Raw genomic sequence first — 22,780 nt, 5'->3', positions numbered from 1 at the left:
CAGCCCCTCAGTTGTAGCCCTGCCGCTGTCCGGTGCCCGCTGTCATTGTCGCCTGCAGAGAGCAGACCCTGCGCATTCACTGCAGTGTTCTTGGGTTTGAATTTCCTAATCTGAAAACAGTTGCTCAGACTACACAGTGCTTATGGCCCCTCAAACCTGAAACTCACAGGTTCTGATGGATTCTAGCCCTCTTGACTCTCAGGGGGTGAGGACAGTGTGGTTCAGTTAGACAGCCCGCACAATGTAAAGAGATGATACAAAATTCTAGAAGCTTGGTTTATCTGATAAAAGCTGAGACATAAAAGTTATTTTAAGCATAATAATTATAGCTTTAGGAGATTTATTTTGAGAGCTTTTGAAATTATCTTTAACATGCATAACAGTGAAAGATACTGGCGAGACTCAACTGCAATAAATCTAATATCTTTCTCACTTGATTTACGTTAATTATAGTCATCTAATTCATGTAATACATATGTATCAGTTTCATGTACTGATGGCAAGAGTGATCACGGAAGAGCTCAGTCTTGTCAGTGGCCAGAACTGCCACGAACTCTGTAGTGTTTGAGTTCGTCATATAAAAAGCTAACCACTCATGGGAGCCACGGACTGTATGTATGAGTGGAAGACAGAGCTGCAATGTCTCTCCATGAGTGGCTAAAAGCTTTGCCATCATACCAGATGCTGACATATGTTAATATTTCTGACCGGATTACTGTTTTCTATAATCAATTCATCTTAAGTGTTAGGTATTTTGATTAGTCATACGTTTGGTGAACTGAAGCTATCTGAAGTAGGTGAGAAGATACAGGCTGAGTGGGGTAAGCCACCGTTCCTAATCTGTTTTAAAAGCATTTGGATAAATGTAACAGTTTTCATGGCACAGTCATGTCACGGTCCTGTGCTTACCAGTTCCTCTGATCAGCGGGAGAATGAATGCCTCAGGCATCTAGGGAAAGCCTTTTATTGTTCCTTTGTTATAATAATAGTAATGTATAGCATATTCTGCATACTAGTATATCACAGCAGGAGTCAGTCTGAGTCAGGGTAGGGATGGACAAGCCCAGGGGGAGTACCACGTCCCCAGACCGGCATCTGTGGGGAGTACCACGTCTCCAGACCGGCATCTGTACGGAGTCCCAGGTCCCCAGACCGGCATCTGTATGGTGACACGCTCTTCACAGAGGGTCTGCCAGGCATAGGGAGCTTTTCTGAACTTTGATGTGGAATAGATGAACTGAGGACCTTCTCTCAGTTAAAATTCTTCCATGTAAAGGTCTTAGTTTGGCAGTTAGTTATTATATATATATCTATATCAAGTGCCTACTAAGTGCCAAGAGCTGTGCTGGGTGTTGGCGATGAGCCACTAAGCAACACAGATGGGTACAGTACTTCCCTTACACCCCTTATAAAACTCTCACTCTCCACCTTACATATTACTTTTGCAAATCTTCCATCATTAGCATCATCATTTTTGGGCAGAAGGGAGGAGTGATCAGCTTATTTTAACAAGAACACGATGGTTTTATTAGAGGACTGGGTGTCAGAAGAGGTGGGTGGAAAACCAGAACGTAGAGAGAGCGCCATAGGACTTGCCCCTGGGCACACACGCGGGAGTGCAAACACTTCTGCGTGCCAGGTACTCTGTGCATGCCAGGTACTCTGTGCATGCCGGGGAAGCAGGGGTGAGGAGGAGAAAGGCGTCGCTGCCATCCTGCCCGTTACAGTTGTCAGCGCAGTCCCATCAAACATTCCAATGTCATGTGCATGCGCATCTGTTTCAACTCCCTGTTCTACAAAAGAGCATTGACAGCAGCGCGACCTTCAGGTACCCACAGGTAAGAACAGCAGTAAGAGGAACTGCACCCAAAGCAGCCTGGACTCCTGGAGCCTGTGTGGGAAATGAACTTGTGGTACACAGGCTGTGCCTGGCAGGAGCATCTGCAGCCCAGCTCTGCCATCCGGGAGCTTCTCAACTATGCCTTCATGTCTTCCCTCCCCAGCGGCCAGGGCAGTAAAGAGCAACATAGTCCTAGAGCCCTCAGCAATGCTTGTGTGTCACTCAGTAAACGCTTCATGCGGGGGAAGCAAAACATTTGATAGCATCGATCTAGGACAAAAAAATAAATAAATAAAATTTAAAAAAAATAGCGACCTCACAAAAAGAGATGTCTAAGAATTTGACTATGAATTCAGATGAACTACCAGCTGGTAAACTGTGACCACACACACACACACACACACACACACACACACACACACACACAAACACACACACACAAACGTGTTTACAAAACAAAGCTAATGTACTTTGATACTGCAAAATTAACTAGAGGCTCTGTACTGTACCGTGGTGCCTACACGTCGCTTTCCAGACTAGCCAGTAGAGGGCAGTGTGAGAGCGGAGATAGTGTGATTTTTCTTGGCCTTTTGGTTAGTTTCTGTAACTAGAAGTCAATCATCTGACTCGGGATAGGTGTTGCTTGCATTTGAATCTGGGAAACAGATATGGACTTGAAAGAGATGGATAAGTCCATCTTCAGGGAGGCCGGCAGCCTAGGACTGCCACCAAGGCAGGCCAAAAAATGAGCAGTCCCCTTGTGATCCCGCCTAGCGCCAGACACGGGATGTGGTTGTCTCTCTTGTTGCAGAACGTCCTGTTAGTGCCTGAGAGTCAGTGCTTGGCCGGCATACACACACACGCACACACACACAGACATGCATATGCATACATATACACACACAGACACACAGACACACACACATACACACAGACATACACATAGACATGCATACGCATACACACACACAGATAGACACACACACACACACACACACACACACACACACACACACACACACACACACACAGAGTTAGAGCTGCTGTCTGGGATCAGACTAGTTTTATGTTCTTGTATTGCTGTTGCTCTTTCTCCTTTAGTGTTTCTGTAATAAGACTTTCTCTGTGTTCCGGGGTCAGATGAATACGTTGGATCATATTGTCCCGCAGCCTGTATTTACTTAGAATTCTCAAAGTTCCAAGGGCAGTCTGTGGGACGAGGGGGTGGCCTGTGGGAAGAAGGCAAAGGCGCAATCAGGATGAACAGCCGTTTCTCCTCCCGCAGTGATCAAATGTTCAGCTACAACCTTGGCAGAAGGCTCCCCGCTGACCACGTGAGCGGCTACCTCCAGTTTAAAGTCGAAGTCACGTCCTCTGCTCACGAAGGTGAGGTATCTGGGGATGCGTAAGGACCTGTTAGATTTTACTCAGTTGACAGTATTTAAACAGGATTGTTCTGTGTCCAGTGCTGGAAATGGAATGGTTTCCCGTGGTTCCCTGTCCTTTTCAAAGCATTTAAAAGTCAGTTTAGCAACAATGGCTCCAAGAATTATGTTTGCACTATGAGGCTAAGCAGCAGAGTTTCTAGTGGGAGATCGGTGCACAGGATACAGGTTTGCCGAGAAGCAGTGAGTTCTGGCAGCCGGAGACACCTCCCAGAATCATCTGTGGGTTAACTGAACTCAGGGAACTGGGTGGTTTCAGCACAGTAGATCCCCACCACACTCCCCCCCCTTTTTAAAGTTTTTCGAGACAGTTTCTCTGTGTAATGGCCCTGGCTGTCCCAGACTCGCTTTGTAGACCAGGCTGGCCTCGAACTCACAGAGCTCCAGCTGCCTCTGCCTCCTGAGTGCTGGGATTAAAGGTGAGCACTACCATGCCCGGCTCTACACACTAGATCTTTTCTCTCTTCTGTTGCATGCTCACAAGTGCTGCTTCCTCACGCAGATGCATCTCCGGAGGCTGTCGGTACCATTCTCGGAGTCAACACTGTGAACGGAGACCTGGGCAGCCCTTCTGATGATGAGGACGTGCCAGGGAGCAACCAGGACAGCACTGTTTGTGCTAACGGGCCCGTGTCTGAGGACAGTGCTGCTGACGGGACCCCCAAGCATTCTTTCAGGACTAGTTCTACTCTAGAGATGGACACAGAGGACTTGATCTCTACTTCCTCGAGAAACTCACCTCCCAGAGGCCGCCAGGACTCACTCAACGATTACTTAGATGCTATTGACCACAATGGTCCCTCCAGACCAGGGGCAGCCTCCTCCTCCTCTGAGAGGTCCATGGGAGCCTCCCCCAAGCTGAGGAGTAGTTTTCCCACTGACACAAGACTCAATGCCATGCTTCATATAGATTCGGATGAAGAAGACCATGAGTTCCAACAGGACCTGGGTTACCCATCTTCCTTGGAGGAGGAAGGAGGCTTGGTCATGGTCAGTAGAGCATCAAGAACTGATGACGGCAGCCTGACCTCTCAGACCAAGCCCGAGGATGACAACCCTGCTGAGAATGAGGATGCCTCTGTACATGAAACTGCTTCCTTAGAAGAGAGGCCAGAGAACCTTCCAGAGGCCGTGGAGGGCTCCGCGCCCTCAACTGCAGCCCCTGATGAAAGTGAAGCCATCCTGGAGCCTCAACCCAGTGCTGAACAGGGAGGCACCGAATCGTGTGGCCCTCAAGAGGTAGATCAGCCCACAAGTGGCACAGACACGGGAGCCTCTGACGCATCTGGTGGGAGCCGCAGGGCTGCCAGCGAGACCGAGTCACTGGACCAGGGATCTGAGCCTTCCCAGGTGTCCTCTGAGACAGAACCCAGTGACCCTGCCAGGACAGAGAGTGTGAGTGAGGCCAGCACCAGACCTGAGGGAGAGAGTGACTTGGAAGGTGCTGACAGCTCATGCAATGACAGCGTGACCACACAGCTGTCCTCTGTGGAAACACGGTGCTCATCTCTAGAGAGTGCAAGATTTCCAGAAACCCCAGCCTTTTCTTCTCAGGAAGAGGAAGACGGGGCCTGCGCAGCTGAGCCCACCAGCAGCGGCCCTGCTGAGGGGTCGCAGGAGTCCATCTGCACCCCGGGTTCTTTACCTGCTGTGCAGGTGCCCAGCAGGGAAGAGGAAGGGGCAGGGCCTGAAGCTGCTGCTTTATCTGAACAGGGGGAGCCAGGGGAGGTCTGGCAGAGGAGGGGGAGTCTTGAGGGCGCTACTGCTGCTCCTGCTGCTGCTGCTGCTGCTGTTGCCACGGAGAGCCAGCCCCAGGAAGATGGGGATGCTGGGGACACCCAAGGTGCCTGTGAAGGGGCCACGGCCCAGGAGGAGGGCGCCACCGGAGGTAAGATATAGAAGACGGCATGATTCTTGGCGTGAGCATAACTGCTCAGAAAGAAGTCGTAGTTTCCCTCTGTGTAAATGATAAAGTCTCTTGCACGTGTCAGTGAATGAAGAGGTGAATTCTTTACCTGGGGTTCACCAATTAGCGAAAGGATTAAAGAGGGAAAGATACAGATGCAAGTAATAAATGTGTGGGCACCTGAAATCCTTTCTGTGCACCAGGCCCCCCAGTCCAGATCTGGGCACACCAAGGGACTTAGTCATTCACCATTCACATGGCTAGGAAGATGACAGGATTGCCGTGTGTATAGACCTCGGCTCAAACTCAGACTTTTAGAAACATGGACCATCCACTGCTGGCAGAAGAGGCCTGGCTAACAGCAGTATCTTACATGACACATAAAACCAGTCAGTGCTGTGTAATGTGTAGAGAGATTCTGCAGAGTACCTCAGGCCTCCTCACTCTTTTTTCTTTTTGGTTTTTTCCCCCTTTTTTCTTTTCTTTTGTTGTTGTTGGTGGTGGTGGTGATGGTCATGGTTTTTTTCGAGGCAGGGTTTCTCTGTGTAGCCCTGGCTGTCCTGGACTCGCTTTGTAGACCAAGCTGGCCTCGAACTCACAGAGGTCAGCCTGCCTCTGCACCACCATAACTGGCATTCGGCATTCCTCGCTCTTTCTTAAAGCTCCAGAACAGGACACGAATACGGGCTCTGCACCAACACTTGTGTACTAGAGCACAAGATGTGTCAGCCATGTTGAGTGATCATTCTAATGCATGAAGAGGAAGCACTATTTAAGCCTGAGGCTGCACGTTCAGACACAAAATTTGTGTTGAATCTTAATGAATATGGCCCCTAGGAAATGACTTACTTACAATGTTCCAGAGAGAGACACTAAAAGGGGAAAGGGCAGTATCTTGTTCCTAAATAGCTCAGACTCAAACAGGAATTCTTTCTTTTCCTTTGGAGTGAGGGTTGGCCATAGGGTTATGTGTTTGCATGCCAAGCAAGCGCTGTATGAATGAGGTACATGGAGCCCTAGGAACTATTTTCTTGTGTGATTTATTTTCTCCCTAAATTATCCTTTCTTTCCCTCTGACTCCTATTTTCCTTTTCACTATCCTATGGCCCCTTTGGAACCCTAAAACATTAAGTGCGTGAGCAGGTTAGAGGCTGGGAGGGACAAGGAGGGACCCATGCAGTGGACATCCCTCTCGGGGACCTCTTCTACAACCGTACATCCATCTATGTGGGAAATGAGATGAAAGAGAGCATCGAGGGCAGCCTTGGAACTGATGTTTGCTTGCTCTGTGCTGAGACAGGGTCTTGCTGTGTAACCCAGGCTAGCCTGGAACTCTGTCCTCCTGCCTCACTCTGCAGAGTCCTGGGATCACAGATGCATCCCAGCACACCTATCCTAGGTGTGTGTTTTTGTTGTGTTTATATATACATGTGTGTGGTGGTGGGCTGGGTGGATGGAGAGGGAGGGAGGGAGGGAAGGAGAAAGAGAGAGAGACAGGCAGACAGACAGACAGACAGACAGAGACAGAGAAGGAGGAGGAGGAGGGAGGGAGGGAGGGAAGGAGGGGGATGATACTTGGGTAACTTCTTACTTTTAATCCTAGGTTCTCAAACCAACGGCCACCAGCCCTTGCGGTCACTACCCTCAGTGCGCCAGGACGTCAGCCGGTACCAGAGGGTGGATGAGGCTCTCCCACCAAGTGAGCAGCTGTTAGCTAAAGGCTTGCTTTACAGTATGCAATGGTGACAGGCAGATCCATTTCGTGGGTCCTAGACAAGATGCCTAGGAGATGCCACTTGGCCACGTGGCTGTAATGTGGGACGCTCTGTACAGTCACCTCCTCTTTGATTGTTCTAAATGAAGTGGCAGCTAGGAAGAGCAACTGATGTTCTACCCATGGAGAAAGTACCATAAATATGGAAGTAGATCCACATAGTTCAGGCATTAGTAGTATAAGAGATTTTTTTAAATTGTGCTTCACAGCATCATGATTTTATTCAGTGAGAGGGCAAGAGGGGCCAGTCTCTTAGAAACACCTCACCCCATGATACACTGGCTTTTCATCTCTTCCACCATGTTAAATTATTAAGTACAAAGGTCTTATTTCCCTTAGGGATATATATATTTATATAACATGTTATTAACTTCAGAAATTAGCCTACACGTTTTTTAGGGCGATATAACCATTATTTGAGGATTTAACGGGTGTTTCATTCTTTTACTTTTAGAAGACATTGAGCACTTTAATAGATGGTTGAGAATTACGGGGGGGGGTGTGGGGGGGGGAAGGTTCACAGCCCAAGTGAGTGCCATTCATCCACTCCTAACCAGCACAGATGTGAAGTCTATTTAAATCCCTGGAGTCCCGCACAGCGCGGCAGCTGAGAGCAGCTCCCTCTGATGACTGGCTGACTGAGCGGCCCTTCTGTAGCTGCGCTGTGGGAAGAGCAGTTGGATGGGGACTCTCTTGTGGTTTGTTGTTTTCCCTTTTCCGCACCTGCTCTCTGCTCTCTACTCACCCTCTTGTCACATGTGAGGATGAAAAATTCTAGGCCTTCATATTCTGTAACTAACGGGGCGGGGACGTAAAGTGAAGCAGCATGCTTTTCCTGTGCTGACACATACAGAGTGGTGGGGTTTGGAGGGAGCTGACAGAGAGCCGAGTACTGCTGTAGTAGTTTGTCGAAATAACTAGCTCGATCCTTTTGGAATTCTGTTGTGCACAGATCGCTCCCTTTTTCATGTATTTGGATAAAAATCAGATACTGTTCTTTGGGGGGGGGTTGTGTAATTGAAGCAAAATGGATTGGGACCATTTCAAGGGAGTTCTAGACTCTGTGTGTGTGTGTGTGTGTATGTATGTATGTGTGTATGTATGTGTGTGTATGTGTGTGAATGTGTGTATGTGTGTATGTGTGTGTATGTGTGTATGTGTGTGAATATGTGTGTACATGTGTATGTGTGTATTTGTGTGTATGTGTATGTGTGTATTTGTGTGCATGTGTGTGTATATGTGTGTGTATGTGTGTGTATGTGTATGTGTGTATTTGTGTGCATGTGTGTGTATATGTGTGTGTATGTGTATGTGTGTATGTGTATGTGTGTATGTGTGTATTTGTGTGCATGTGTGTGTATATGTGTGTGTATGTATGTGTGTGTGTGTGTGTGTGAATCATACAATTCTGGGGGCTGGAGAGGGGGAGCAGAGCATTGCATGAGGGCGCTGACAGTCAGCACCCTCCTAGTCACACCCAGTTACTCCAGTGGTTGTTGGACATAATTTTGATCTAGAGATTACAATTTCAAAAGATAGGTGGCGCTTTCTTGCTGAGAATAAGATCCCTATCTGTGACATCTCAGTGTCCTTGTTTAAACACTGATAATAGAATTAGGTGTATAATTTTTTTTTCAACCAGCTGGCTTAAAACACACACACACACACACACACACACACACACACACACACACACACACACACAAGATGATAACCCAAAGAGTAAAAGGATTTCATCGTGCCTTGTTTAATGAGTGACTTGGTGTGAGAGAGGAGAATTTCCTGTCCAGCTGTTTGCAGTAGTGGTCACACTCACTGAGATGTGCTTACATGTACTGACCACTGACTGGGCAGCCAGGAAAGCTAGGGTCTAGTCTGAAGGGAATGGGAAAGAAGGCTAATGAGAAGAGCAAATGGACCACAGGGACTCTTTTTCTGTGCCCACTTCCCATACATATTAATTCTAAATCTGAATTTAAGACCTTTCCTGTCTCTGAACCCTAACTAGGGGACTAATGCTGTGACAGTAGCCTTGGGATAGCATTAGCCACCATTCTAACCCTGGGCTCCTCTTACAGAGCAGCTTTTACATGAACTGTATTTATATTTAAGGCTTGTGGTATCCAAGAGTCTGCCCGTGCACTCAGACAAAAGCTCAGCCTCTTAGGAACCCTGAGAAATCTCCCGTTGGCTCCATGGGTTTGGTTGGCACATTCGCTGTTGTTTAAGTTAGTACTCATCCTTGTCGGTGTTTCTCCACTTTCCGTGTCTAGGAATAATGGGGGGAGGTTGGCGGAATTGAGATAACCAAGTCCTGGGTTCAGAGTTGGGAGCTGAAGCCCTGGGTATGTCTTAGGAATCAGCTTCTCTGTGCAGCTCCTCCGAGCAAGCCTGGCATATCTCATAGACAACCCCTCCCCCCCCGCCCTCCCAAACATCCAACTACCTTGGGAAACAGTGCTAACAGGCAGTTTGTCAACTTCAGTATTTCCACGTATTTCTTTGTATAGAGGAAGTTTTGTGTGCAGTGCCAAATGGTTTAGAGTGGTTAAAGTGGGCTTAGGGGGTAGTTCTAAGTTCCTATCCCTTAGGTATCTGAAGCCCCCACGTGTAAGGCTTAAAAATCAAGTTGGGTTTGGGACCTGTAGCCTATTTATATAAGGCACATGGATGACACTAGGATGTTTCTAGGTCCTTACTGAACCTAATGTAGTAAACTTGGCATTGTAGTAAATGCACATTGGCTTTTAGAAATGGAGGAAACTTTCTAAAACAAGGTTTGGTTCTGTCCTCTAGTTTTCTACTGAAATGGTGACCCATTGCATCATAGTAGCTTTCTGAAGGTCTTACAGCTATATAGTGTTAACAAGCTGCAACTAGAAACCAGACCTGGTACCTTCCAGTTTTATGTACCAACGCTCTGAGACCCACCCCAGCGTATTGTTCTGTCTCTTTCCTTCATGGCTGCTCACTTTATGTTACACTGTGGCGAGAGAAGAGAGAAGGATCCAGATCTTGCCTTCCCACCCTGCCTATCCCTGTTTAATGGCATCCATCTGAAAGAAACTATGACGGTCTAGAATAAGCACTCATGTGCGTTCTTATATGAAGAGCAAATCAAACAAGTAGGAAGACATACAAGAGGCTGTGCCCTTCCGGTAACTGTGGTCACGATGATGGTGGTGAATCATCCTGGAGGTATTGACCACTCGGGCAAGAAGAGTGCCAACAGCATAGGAGCCTCCCTAATCCAGTGCCAGCAGCCACTTGGAGTGAGCAGTGTTGTGGATTTGAAGATGTGCTGCTATCTGATAAAAATGGCTTTCAGAGTACGTTCAACATCCTGCATTCTCAGAGAGCAAATGCGTGGTTCTAGATTCCTGACCTTTTCCATTGCACGATGTCTTCAGTGAGTGACAAACAGGGTTATCCCTGGTCTGTGCGGAAGGCAAATAAAAGGATCATTACTTTTCCTTTTTTTATAGAATTGGATCATTTAAAACCACTTGTTCTCTTTTTACATGCTTTGTGGAGGGCACAGTGGTAACTATATTTGGAGGGTCTCTCCATTTTGTTGCCCACATGAGCTGTTAAACAGGCTGCACACACATGTCCTTAGGTAAGTCTCTATTTAGTTATTTCCAAGGAAACAGATTCCTGTCTGAAGGCTTTGGGTTTTTTTTTTTTTAAGCTCTCTTTTGTCAGGGAGTGGAAAGTATGCAGCCGTGTGTTTTCTTTCTTGTTTTAACTGCCAGAACTTCAGAGCCAGTTTCTAGAAACAAACTTCTCATAGAAGCTTGGCCAAATTTCTTTCCAATTCCTTTACTTAGTTTTCTGTCTTTTTTTTTTTTTAATTCTAATTGACCTATTCTACACTTTAAAAAAGAAATCAAGAGCTACTTTAAACAGATTTGGGGGGGAAAATGGTTACATGTCTTCATGCTGTCAATGAATAAATCATCCGAACTCTAATAGGAGTGAGATGGGAAAAATGGTTCTTGAGATGTTGGAGACAGGCAAGTGTGCAAAACAGAACTGGGCAGATCAGCCCAGTTGGACTGGACCTGGACACGGGTGGCAGAGTGAGCATGAGAGGAGGTCTTTAGAAAATGTACTGTTGATGACACTGTAGCTCCGCCCAAAGAGCTTAGGTGAATAGGCAGCTTCATTGTGTCTGCCTTACCTTGGAACGTGAGCAGCATTAAGAGGCTGTTGCCCATGTGGTGTTCTCTCTCTGCTCACTTTTTCTTTCTCTTGATAGTTGTAACAATGTACTGTGGGCAACGTCAGCTGCCTCTTCACCCCCTGCTAATGCAGTGGCCTTCTCGGGTGGCCTAGTGCAGCCTTGCCTGGAACATTGGTTCCATTCACTTCCGGAGAGATTGCCATAGCCACGCCTTCTCTGTGGGCTCCTGCCTCACTCCAGGAGTCAGCTGATGAGCTCCAGGATCATGTGGAAAATCTGAGCTAACTGAACTTCTCCTAAGAAAAGTGTTTATTAGTTCTTAAATTAATTTACTCAGACATAAATTTAGAAAGACTTTTCCCGAATAAAGAATGGTACTCTGATGTATTCATGTTTCCTGTATAAAGTTCATCTTCCAATGGTAATAAATTCTGAAAAAAAAATTGTCTTCTGAAGAGATCAGCTCATGCTTTGTCAGTCGAGATAGGAAGAGGCCATCTGGTCATAGGAGCAGAGTGCCTGGTTCTGAAGGCGAGAGTGCTGTCTGATTTTACTGAACATGCATTTATACACTGGCTTACGGAGACCAGCTCACTATGATACTTAATACACAATTAAATCATCATCTTAAGCCTCATAGCTATCTAAAGTTGGAAGGAAAATATTGTCCTGCTCTGAGAATGTTTCTTGCCAGGAGAAAGCTGGTGGAAACGTGTGGATAAAGGTGCTGGTAGTCACACGGAGTGTGTGTGACTGACTAGCCGCTTTCCTTCCAAAACTTACACTTACCACTAACGTACATAAACATGCCCGTGGAAGTTCCTGCTAAGCTATGAGGGAGAGGGCACAGGTGGAGAAGAAAGAAAAAGAAGATTTGGGTGAACAACAGATACCAATCCCATTTTTGATGTGAAACTATGAAAAAGGTCACGCTATGACAGGTGATGACGCATGGCGGGCAACGCGAAAAGATCCCTTACATATAGAAATTCTTTTTAAAAAGAGAGAGAGAGCTTTGTATCGCACATGCTGCAGAGACTTAATAACTAGTAACAACAGTTTCCCAGGTGGACTGGGGAGGGATGTTGGACTACGCAGTGAGGTACGTGTCATTAGCCACAAATTATAGCATGCGAGGGAGAGAAACCTTGTGCTGAACTTAATGAGCCACCTTCCTGGCCCTGCTCCCTCCTCTCCTTATCCCTCTTGGTGCCTTCTGCTCTTTAGACTGGGAGGCACGCATTGACAGCCACGGCAGGATCTTCTACGTAGACCATGTGAACAGAACCACGACGTGGCAGCGGCCGACAGCTCCCCCCGCCCCACAGGTCCTGCAGAGATCCAACTCCATACAGCAGATGGAGCAGCTGAACCGGCGGTGAGCACGGCCCCTTTCGGCTGTTAACTGCTCTCTGTTGTGGTTGGGCTTTGACATGGCGCAGTGTATTGAAGACTGAGCTATTTCTTTTAACTTTGATGTCCTGTCACTGAGCTGTATCTGTCAGAGACTCCCCTGGACTTCTCTTGGGAAAAGGAAAACAAAGCAGAAACATGTGTCCATGCACACTTGGATTGCTGGGAGACTACAGAGGGAATAATCTTACTCATTCCCGTAGTCGGCCCAAAGCATTTTAGTAAAGCAGACATACACATTTCGGATTTGAAGCCAAACTTCTGAGTGCTGGAGTTTTCCCTTGTGATGCAGTTTTACCTACCTGACCTGTTCAGAGCAGTCACTAATTGTTGTAAAACATAAACTTGTTCTTTCCTTCATTATCGATCATCTTCCTTTGGTTAAGGTACACAGTTGTTTTTAAGTTTTATTAATCTGTCAGGAAAAGTATCTGTAAATGGTGGAGGTAGCGCTTCAATGCATTGTCATTTACGCAACGGGGAGCCCTTAAGGTTGAGGATGGGATGCTGGGAGGCAGCAGTTGAGGCCGGGAGGCCTGGGACTTCTGGGCTCTAGAGCGGTCTTGGGAGGCTGGCATGTAACCCACGGTTCATGGTTTTAGTTATCAGAGCATCCGCAGAACCATGACTAACGAAAGGCCTGAGGAAAATACCAGTGCTATCGATGGGGCAGGGGAGGAAGCCGACTTTCACCAAGCCAGCGCAGGTAAGAGTGACCCTTTGGCTGTACTTCCATAAGTGTAGAAAAAGAATCAGGATTTCCAAGAAATGAGCTTTTCTTTAAGAGATTGCTTGCACTCCCCTCAGATCTGATAAGCAAAGTTAAAACAAAAATCAAAATTCAACAGAAATCTTTCCTATTGCTTAACCTTTTATGCGCTCTGAGAAAAGTATCACAAAACCAAGTAGATGACACAGTACCGTAGTCCCTGAATCCATGTCAAAATGGAACAAGAGTTCAGCCATTTTTAAAAGCCATGGATGCATCACAACGTTGATAACAACTAGAAATGATAGCCAATATCATTTTAGGGTCATTAAGAACAGTCAAGTTCATGTATGTATTTTGGGAGGGACGCCGTAGTTTTAGGGAGTTGACGTCATAGCAAGTGATGTAAGTGCCGTTCAGTTCTGAAAGCCTCTGTGGTCTGTCTGCTTAGACTTCCGACGGGACAACGTCCTGCCCCACTCTACCTCCAGATCCAGGCTCACGCTGCTGTTACAGTCGCCCCCTGTGAAGTTCCTCATCAGCCCAGAGTTCTTCACCGTGCTGCATTCTAACCCTGTGAGTAGCAAATCTGGGAGGAACATTCCAGAAGGACAACAGGCCTTAATGTACTTAATGCGTTCTGAACCCCGTGTTAAGCACCTTGTGTTTTAAGCCACTAGGCCCATATCAACTGTTGAGTATATGTAGCAGACATCCAAAAAAAAAAAAAAATCAAACAAACGAAAACAGAAGTCTCTAGAACTAATTGCCTTATAATCAGCGAAGATTCATTTTCCACAATTTTGGGGGCCGTGAAGTCCAAGATCACTGTGGTTGATCCTGCCTCAGGTGATGCCTCTGCTATTAGCTTTGATGGACGGCACCTTCCAGAGCGAGTGTGAGGGCTGCCTTCCGTTCTGCTTTCAGGAGGCACCAATTCTCCTTAGGAGGACCCTCCTGCTTTGACCACGCTGAGTTACCCGATGTCATCGTTGTTGATTCGGTTACGGCAAATATATGGGGGTGGGGTGCAAGCACACTGCAGCAAGGGGATCATCTCAGAAGTATCTGAGTGCTCAGGGAATGGCTTTGCTGAAGACGTTAACTGGAGAAAAGCTGTCTCCGTTGTATCTGGCTGACCTAAAATAAAGGGGACACTGCCTATAAGTCAGCCGGGTTGAACCCGTTCTTCAGAGCCTGAGCTGAGAGGAAGCAGCAACAGAAGGTTGCCAACACTTGGTGTGTTAGAAACTAAAGATTAGACACTAACGATGACCCTGAAGAGGAACAGTCTCAGGAACAACAGGAAAGGTAGAATACAGGGGAAAAAGCTGAATGTGGCCGAACAAGATGTTTAATATCTTGGGGGAAATCAGACTAGAAAAGTAGGCACCGGTATAGGCCTTGTAGCTGGAGATGTCTATACAGTGGTTACTGGGTACCTATTTACTGATATTTATGTATTTCTGTCTAACGTCATAAGTATGTGCATCTACCTGGGTGTGTTCTCATCATCATGTCCTGGTTTATAGGTTTAGATAGGAATAGAACAGACTTGGGTGGAGGGCAAGCATGCATATGTTGTGAGAGGACTTAGGCTTTTGCACTTTGTGCAATGTTTTATTAATTCCTGGGTACACCCTAGGCACTTAGCCAAGTTCTAAGAACATATAGATGACAGCACCCATGGGTCTTGGAATCCCAGCCTTGAAAACAACATCCCAGCATTTGGATGATTAAGCAGTAGGAGGCACTGGGCAGTGAGCGTGTACATCTGCTGGGATTGGAAGGAAGGAGCCGTGGATGGGAGTGCATTTACAAAGGGTTCCGGAGGCTGAGTAGGGACTTGCACTAGAAACACAGACATCAGGAGCAGTCTAGATAGAAGGAACAAGTCTGTAAAGTAAGGTCCTCAATGGCTCTGCTGTGGTCGTCACTACCGATGATCGTTGAAGTTGGGTTAGCAGTGCAGTGGTCTGGAGCATGGAGAAAGCCAGGCTGGAAGCTGGAAGGTTAAAAAAAAAAAAAAAAAAGACAGGGTATCTGAACTCAGATTTCTGTATGGGATCATTCTAGGGGCAACAGACTTTCCTACAAATAGGAAGAGACTAACATTTAGAATTGTCACAAGACACAAAAACAATCATGCTGTAGAGAACGGGCTTTGGGCTTAGAGTCAGGTAACACATGCTTTTATTTTATTTTATTTTATTTTATTGTCTGTTTATTAGTTCTCTCTGTGTTTATTAAATTCCTTTGATTTCCCTGGAATTATCTAGACTTGGGTATTAGAGTGGTAAACAAGATAGGCAGAGTGAAATGTTGATGAATAAAAAGAAAATTTTGATAGTGCAGAAGGACAGGAGCTGGGACAGGGGACAACCATCCTGGACTTCAGGAGGCTTGTGTGATCAACAGGCATCTCCAGGGGAGCTACATCCACCCTGTGCAAAGTGCCAAGGGGCAGAGAGCAAAGCATCTTTACTAAGCAGAGCCATGGCTTGGGGACAAGAAGGACTTTGACAGGTTACATAGTAAGTTTGGTGAACTGAACCCAAATGCTGAATATGCTGATGACACAATCTAGAGGTAACCTGGGCCTTATTCTAAATGTGTTCCCTTTGTGGGAGCAACTTGGATTTCTAGAAGTTTATTCTAGGTGCTGTGCGGAGAGTGGGTCTTGTGAGGCAGGCAAGTGCAAACACCCTGTGACTAGATCTAGAAGTGGCTTAGACTAGTGCATACCACTCGAGAGGGGGGCGTTAGAGCTCTCTGTGCTGTGTTTAGGAGGGGAAACTAATGTTTCTGCTTCTAACAGTTTGGAATATATGAAAGAAAAAGGCTTTCAGGGCTGGAGACATAGCAAGTGCTTACTTGGTGTGCCCAGAACCCTGGGTTCCGACACAGTTGAACTACGTGTGCTGTGTGCCTATAACTAACCCCACAGGAGGAAGAGGCAAGCAGAGGATCACAAATTCAAGGTTATTGTTGGATTCCTAGCAAGCAGAAGCCAGCCTGGCTTACAGGACACCCTATGATATGGGGGCAGGGCAGGGGGGAATGTGTATATTCATATACATGTGTCTCTATAAATTTTTTTTTTTTTTTTTTTTTTTTTTGGTTTTTTGAGTTTCTCTGTATAGCCTTGGCTATCCTGGACTCGCTTTGTAGACCAGGCAAACTCACGGCGATCCACCTGCCTCTGCCTCCCGAGTGCTCAGGATTAAGGGCATGCACCACCACGCCTGGCATGTCTGTGTAATTTTAAAAATAAATTTGTCAATATAGAAGAATTATAGTGCATGCTTTACAAATAACAGTAAGAAGGCGTTTGTTGATTTTTGCTACCTTTATCAATGTGCAAGTGTATTGGAACAGGTCTGATTTGTGTTGATAAGTGAGACAGCAGGAAAGCTGAACCCTTGACTGCTGCCACTGAGGTCACTGCCTGTGTAGTTGCAATAGAAAACATATTTCTTCACTTTATATCTGTGAGCTGTTCCTGATGCAACAGGATTTCCTGATTCGATGTGTGATGTTTTCTTAGCGTGTTATCCTCCCTCTCCAGTTCTTTTGTCTACGAAACTTTTTCTGTAAAGGGCCAGAGAATAAGACACTTTAGGACAAGGACAGTAAGCCTGGAGGGCTTGAAGATGCCTTCTTTGTAGTCACACAGCTGGCCTGTAGTCTGGACATGTCACAAAACAATGAATCAAGCCCTGGCTTTCATTTGTCATTTTCTGCAATGTGAGCGCACCCCTACCCCCTTGAGTTCAGACTCTGGTGACATCACTAAGTGGGGCATCTGACTTCTGGCCTGGGCTGTCCGCTACAAGGCCCTCCTCTCTACTGTCACTAACCAGTTGATGAGCTCTGGTTCAAAGCGGTGGTTTTTACCTGGATAGGCTTTTTTTAGTTAAATGCAAAGTGTTGGTTCCTTGCAGCCTCTGGCCTAAGTCTAACAGGGCTGCCGCGAGTCCCAGGAATCTGTGTGGTCCTTTAGGAAATTAAGTAAATATGGCCTCGTTGCCTTCCTCACAGCACAGGCCTGTAAGCCTTGGACACTGGCCTGTAACAGCTCAGTCCAGGCTTTCTTGCTCGCTCTCTTCTCATGAGGTGCCAGCTTTCTCTGTTCTTCACCTGGGTGTGATTTTAAAATTCCTTTCTCTGGACAGCCCATCTGGAGTGAAAAATATTCTTCTCTAAAGATTTTGCTTTTTTTCCCCCTTCCTTCTGTCCAAACTGTACCCATTACTGGCTAAAAAGATGTATATATACAAGGTTTAAGTTCTGTAGGTTAGGAAGTTTTCTTTTCTGACTTATATTTGGCAATAATTAAAGCAGCTAGAATTTTCCTTATGAAGGTCTTGAGGTATGGCTGAATAGGCATAATCACTTTTTACAGAGAGAGTTAATGTTTTTTTAATTTTCAGATTAGTAGAAAATATTATCAAGTAAACTTTCTTGAATTTTTAATTTACTTTTTTATTTTCTTAGGTCTTTATTGAATTCTCTGTGGTGTATGGCTGTTTCAATAAATACTTATTTATGTACTTGTAAATATTCAGCATTCAAAAGAAGTGTTGACATTTGAAAGTGGCGCACGCCTTTAATCCCAGCACTCAGGAGGCAGAGGCAGGTGGATCCCTGTGAGTGAGTTCAAGGCCAGCCTGGTCAACAGTGTGAGTCCAGGATGGCCAAGGCTACCCAGAGAAACCCTGTCTCAAAGAACAAACAAAACAAAACAAAGTCTCCTTGTTCTCTTTATTAAAACAGTTTGAAGAAGTACGTTGTGTTGGAAGATAAGCGTGAAGGCATACCTCCTGTAGCAGCGATTTGCATAATAACTTACGCTGAGAAGAACTAACACAAACAGGCATACAGTTGTCGTAACTGTGAAGAAAACTGACAGATGTTTCAATGCTTCTGTTTTGCCTTATGGTAACTTTCACACAGAGTCTACTGCCCTCTGCTGGCTGAGATCAAATTTCTTCCAAAATACTCTCCAGACTAATAACTCAATATTTAGTTTATTAGTGCCCGACCTTTTAGAGATGAGGTGCTTGTGTTTGTCTAACTTATATTATACATAAGTCCATTTAATTATAGGTAACAGAATAATATTTTCAACGTACACGCTAAAATTATTACTCTGACTTAATAAGCTTTAGAAATGCATTCATTCAATTATCTAAAGTCTTCGGTACTTAATGAAGAACAATACTGTTGTGAAGTTCATAAATATCGTCTTAAATGTACTTTTAAAAAATAAGAGTCAGTGGATGAACTGGTCATTTACAGGAATTTCGCCTAAGTTTCACCTCCAGGTGAAAACAATTTGAAATTAATGTAGATTGGAGCATACAGGGCTGTTTCCACATGCTGGCTGGCCTATTCTGGAACCAGCGTTCCCCGCTTTTGCTAGTAGGAACTTGTGTTGAATGAATAGTGCGCACCATCACTGAGATCTGCCCCATATGAACACGAGAGGCATTGGCTTTTGAGCCAGCGATATTAGTTTCCAAATCTAAATCCAAATACCTGCGGTTGGGCCAGTAGCACATGCCTGTAATCCCAGCACTTGGGAGGCAGAGGCAGTTGGATCTCTGTGAGTTCGAGGCCAGCCTGGTCTACAAAGTCCAGGACAGCCAAGGCTACACAGAGAAACCCTGTCTCGAAAACAAACAGACAGAAAAAAGAATGCCTGTGGTTGATGAAAACTCTCTGGATAAAAGGTGTTATTTGTTAGTAGTGTAGTTGATGGCATTTTTGAAATTGATAGTGAGGTAAAGTTAGAACCAGGAGCCCAGGAGCTGAGGCCACCACAACCCTGGAGAAATGCTTTAACATCAGTAAATCAAGGCTTAGCCTGTCACTGCAGTTGCACTGGGGTTGGTTGCTAAGAACTGAGTGTTTTGTATTTTGCTCCAAACAGCCAGCAAAGCATAGTCCCGTTAACTTGTTTCAGTCATCTCCACTTCGAAAGCCTTAAACTCTTACCTAAAGAAGACACATTTAAGCTCTAAGGGCATCTGTCTCAGCACGGTTCTGCTAAGGAAGCCATTGATTGACTCAGCCACTGAGTACTGCTTTCTAACTCGGAAAGTGGGGAGAGACTGGGAAAGGCAGTCTTGAACTACAAAAGAAATAGCTAAAGGGGGGTGTTTCTTCCCATCAAGGAAACCTAAATGTTGGTTGGACGTCATTTAAAGGGGCCCAACCTCCTATTAACATTTGCCTGCTCGCGTAACCACACTGGAGTCCATATGCAGGTTCCTAGTGAGGTCACCCTGCGTAGGGCCATGAGATTGTGTCAGGGAACATGAAACATCCACTGTTTTCTAACCTACTGTTATTTTAGGGAAAAAAAATTTTTTTGATACATTTACCTAGCTAGAACCACTAACCTGAGAGGGGAAACAAAAAACTCTGTTTTCTCTAAAACTACGGCCTTGCCAATGTCACCCTCCACTGGGACACACTCTTTCCATCTGAGCCCACCTGCTGAACTTCTCCTGACTGGATAAGAGACCTTATTCCTAGCTGCTCCACTGGCTCGGCCAGTTTGTTCTAGCATGTTCCTCAGCCTTGTAACTTTTATTATTCTCCCTGTAATGGTCCATCTTCCTGCTTTTGAGTGTTCAGATCTGTGTCCTCAGGGTTCCACACAGGCAGAACTTAGCACGTCGTTAATGACAGGTTATGAGATTCTTCAGTTAATAGAAAAGTGGGCTGCCAGCCCACAAGCTTCAAAGGCTGAAAGTAGAACACAGTTTTACTACTATATTCATCTGTTCTAAGATAGGTAGATTGGGATAATCCCCCCATATATAGTCTTTTAATTACATATATTATGTATTTTATAATGACTTTTACCTCTTCAAAGAAATTTTATATCCTTTATTCTACTGGTTTTGAATCTTATTATGTTATTAAAAAATCAAAACACTTACTATTATGCCTCATAGCCGAGCAAATTGAGGCAAACAAGATTAAGTATTTTTGTCACTACAGCTGTGATAACATAATCCTGTATAAAATAGAGTATAAATATCCTTTTTAAACTTTATCTGTATCTATAACTCTATATAGATATATATACACACTGTATATTATACATGTTTATATACACACACAACAGTGTGTAGGTTATATGCTTACATATATGCTTATTCAGAAATTATTTATGAAAATATAGCTGTCTGGAGAGATGTTTTCTTCAGACCCTGGCAGTCATGGGGATGTTTTTTCATAGACTTGAAAAGGCTATGAATCTAAAGATTGTTTGCTACTTACTAATGAGAAAAAACCACTCCTTACACTTAATTTATTTTGATAGATGTTTTTTTCCAAGATCAAACCTGGCACTGTGTTATGTGTCTCACTGAGTAGGAAGGAGGAAGATAAAAGGATGTAATTAATTATAAGAGCAAGGTGAGATTCCCACGCTTAAGGAGCTGTCCATCCACAGGCAATTACACCAAGCCCAAGGTTGGCAAGGGTTCCTGACCCTAAATGCCACGCCCTGCTCCACTGGGGTTCTGCTGCCTCCTTTTAGCAGATGGGAGGGACAGGTTTGGCGCTCTGTCCGGATTAGGAAGCACTGCATCCTGTCTGCTTGGCCACACCCACTTAGAACAATGGCCAGTGAAGAATCTCTTCAAAGCAACCATCAAGCCATAGTTTGTACCCAGAGGATTGTTACAGAGTACGACTTGTAGGCTCTCCGCCATAGCCACAGACTGGTGTGGTCTCCTGCGTGGATGCTTAACCATGGCCGTGTGCAAACATGAGGAGCACAGAGGCAATGCAAGAAGCGTGTGCCTGCTGATGGCAGTGAAAACATCAAGTTGGGTAACCACAGGATAAACTATTAGCTAGCCCAAGGTTCTCGCTGGCAAGCTCTGACTTATTTTGCTAGTCTCCTCTGCTTTCGCCATATTGGTTTCCCCTACTCTCATGTTTCCTGAACCCTTGCCTGTTTTGCAGTCCTGAGGTTCAGGACCACACAACTGCCTCCAGCCATCAAAACAATTAGGTCGAAATACGTCAAGGCATTTGAAATTCCAGTTTAAGGAGCTAAGATCTGAGACTGGTTCATTATGGCTGATCACAGTCCCTCCCTTTCCCTCCCCTCCCATCTTCCCTCCTTCCCTCTGTTCCTCCCCGCTTCCTTCCCTCTTCCCTCCCTCTCTCCCTCCTTCTCTTTTATTTATTTTTATAGGGAAAATATCTTAAATGCAAAGAAAAAACAGACAGGGAGCCAGTAGCAGTGCTTTCTATCACACACCAAGAAGAAGAGCTAAGAAAAGCTAGTGACTTAGGTGAACAAAGGTGTATTTCTCATTCCAAATCAGGTTACTAGGGTTCTCTGGATCCCAACCCACTCACAAGCCAGGCCTGAGGGTTCCCACGGTCTGTGCTTTCTAAGGCAAAGGGAAGGAAGCTCCGTGGGGTTTCGTAATGGTTCTCAAACCCTGTGAGCTGAGTGTGACTAGTCCGAGGGCCCTGGTGGGACCGCTGTCGCATGCGCCCCTCTTCTGACCTAATAACTTGGTAGGACTGAGCACACTGTTTCCAGGTACTCTGGGGCCTTTGGGGGTTACTTTGCACTGTCTTGTCTTAGACTGGAAGAAATAACAAAACCCGTGAAGAAAAGCCCAAAGAACCTGAGACTCCATCATTCCTAGAACCTCTGGGGTGCTGAAAATGAGGGGACCCGGTAACCCTCAGTGAGGATAGCATTCCAGGGTGGACGGGTCACAGCCTTGTCCATTTTCTGGAGGTCATCATCTACTGATTCAAGAGTGTGGATCCCATGGAGTTGTTCCCTGCCCCTGTGTTTGTTCAATTACTAGTGCATGGGCAATCTGTGACATAAGCAGATAGCGCAGACTTTGATAATGAGTTGAAACTGAAGTGTTTATGACAAGACAGTTGTTGTTTTTGTTTTGTTTTGGTGGTGGTCGAGTGGTATTTTATTAAACTTGCATTTTACTAAGTGCAGCTGCGTGTGCATCGGCAAGGATGAGGGGAATCACCACAGCACAACAGTGAGGTGTCTTAAGCTGTTGTAACTGTACTCTCATTCCCTGAGCATCTACCCTCACCCCAGGCGGGCTGAGATGAGTACCTCTGTCTGCTGTGGTCTCCGTGGACATGGCCGACAGTGAGAGCCACTCACCTTGTTAGTGTGCGTGCTTCTGATGTTCAGATATACAGCAAAGCAGTTCTCCATACAGCTTGGCCCTTAACACACCGATGCTTTTATACTGTCAGAAACTGGAGGAAGGACAGGCTACAGTGATTGTGGTTTGTTTTTGTTTTTGTTTTTGTTTGTTTGTTTTTGTTTTTCTAAAACCAACCCTGAGGCCTAATGTCCATGTGAAAGAAATGCCACAACCTCTTGTTCTCTAGAAAGCTAGAAACCAGCCATGGAGAGGACTTCACGGTCCAGAGCCTCTGTATGATCGGGTTACTTTCCTCTTCTGGCTGTTGCCTCTGTGG

General features: G+C 45.6%; 1 protein-coding gene across 4 annotated transcripts in view; it reads left to right on the top strand.

Annotated features, from left to right (window-relative positions):
* HECW2 (HECT, C2 and WW domain containing E3 ubiquitin protein ligase 2) overlaps positions 1 to 22,780 on the top strand; it is a 348,102-nt gene that overhangs the window by 235,539 nt on the left and 89,783 nt on the right. For all 4 annotated transcript variants that reach the window (XM_084779445.1, XM_084779446.1, XM_084779447.1 and 1 more), the window contains 6 exons: positions 3,126 to 3,226; positions 3,788 to 5,173; positions 6,795 to 6,890; positions 12,379 to 12,529; positions 13,167 to 13,270; positions 13,725 to 13,849. In XM_084779445.1, coding sequence (XP_084635571.1) covers positions 3,126 to 3,226; positions 3,788 to 5,173; positions 6,795 to 6,890; positions 12,379 to 12,529; positions 13,167 to 13,270; positions 13,725 to 13,849 — 1,963 coding nt within the window. The remainder of the gene's footprint in view (positions 1 to 3,125; positions 3,227 to 3,787; positions 5,174 to 6,794; positions 6,891 to 12,378; positions 12,530 to 13,166; positions 13,271 to 13,724; positions 13,850 to 22,780) is intronic.

Source organism: Acomys minous, assembly GCF_964271855.1.
Source record: "Acomys minous genome assembly, chromosome: 4".
Taxonomy (NCBI): Eukaryota; Metazoa; Chordata; class Mammalia; order Rodentia; family Muridae; genus Acomys; species Acomys minous.
The sequence above is the reverse complement of the archived record's forward strand: the minus strand, read 5'-3'. Positions and strand labels throughout refer to the sequence as shown.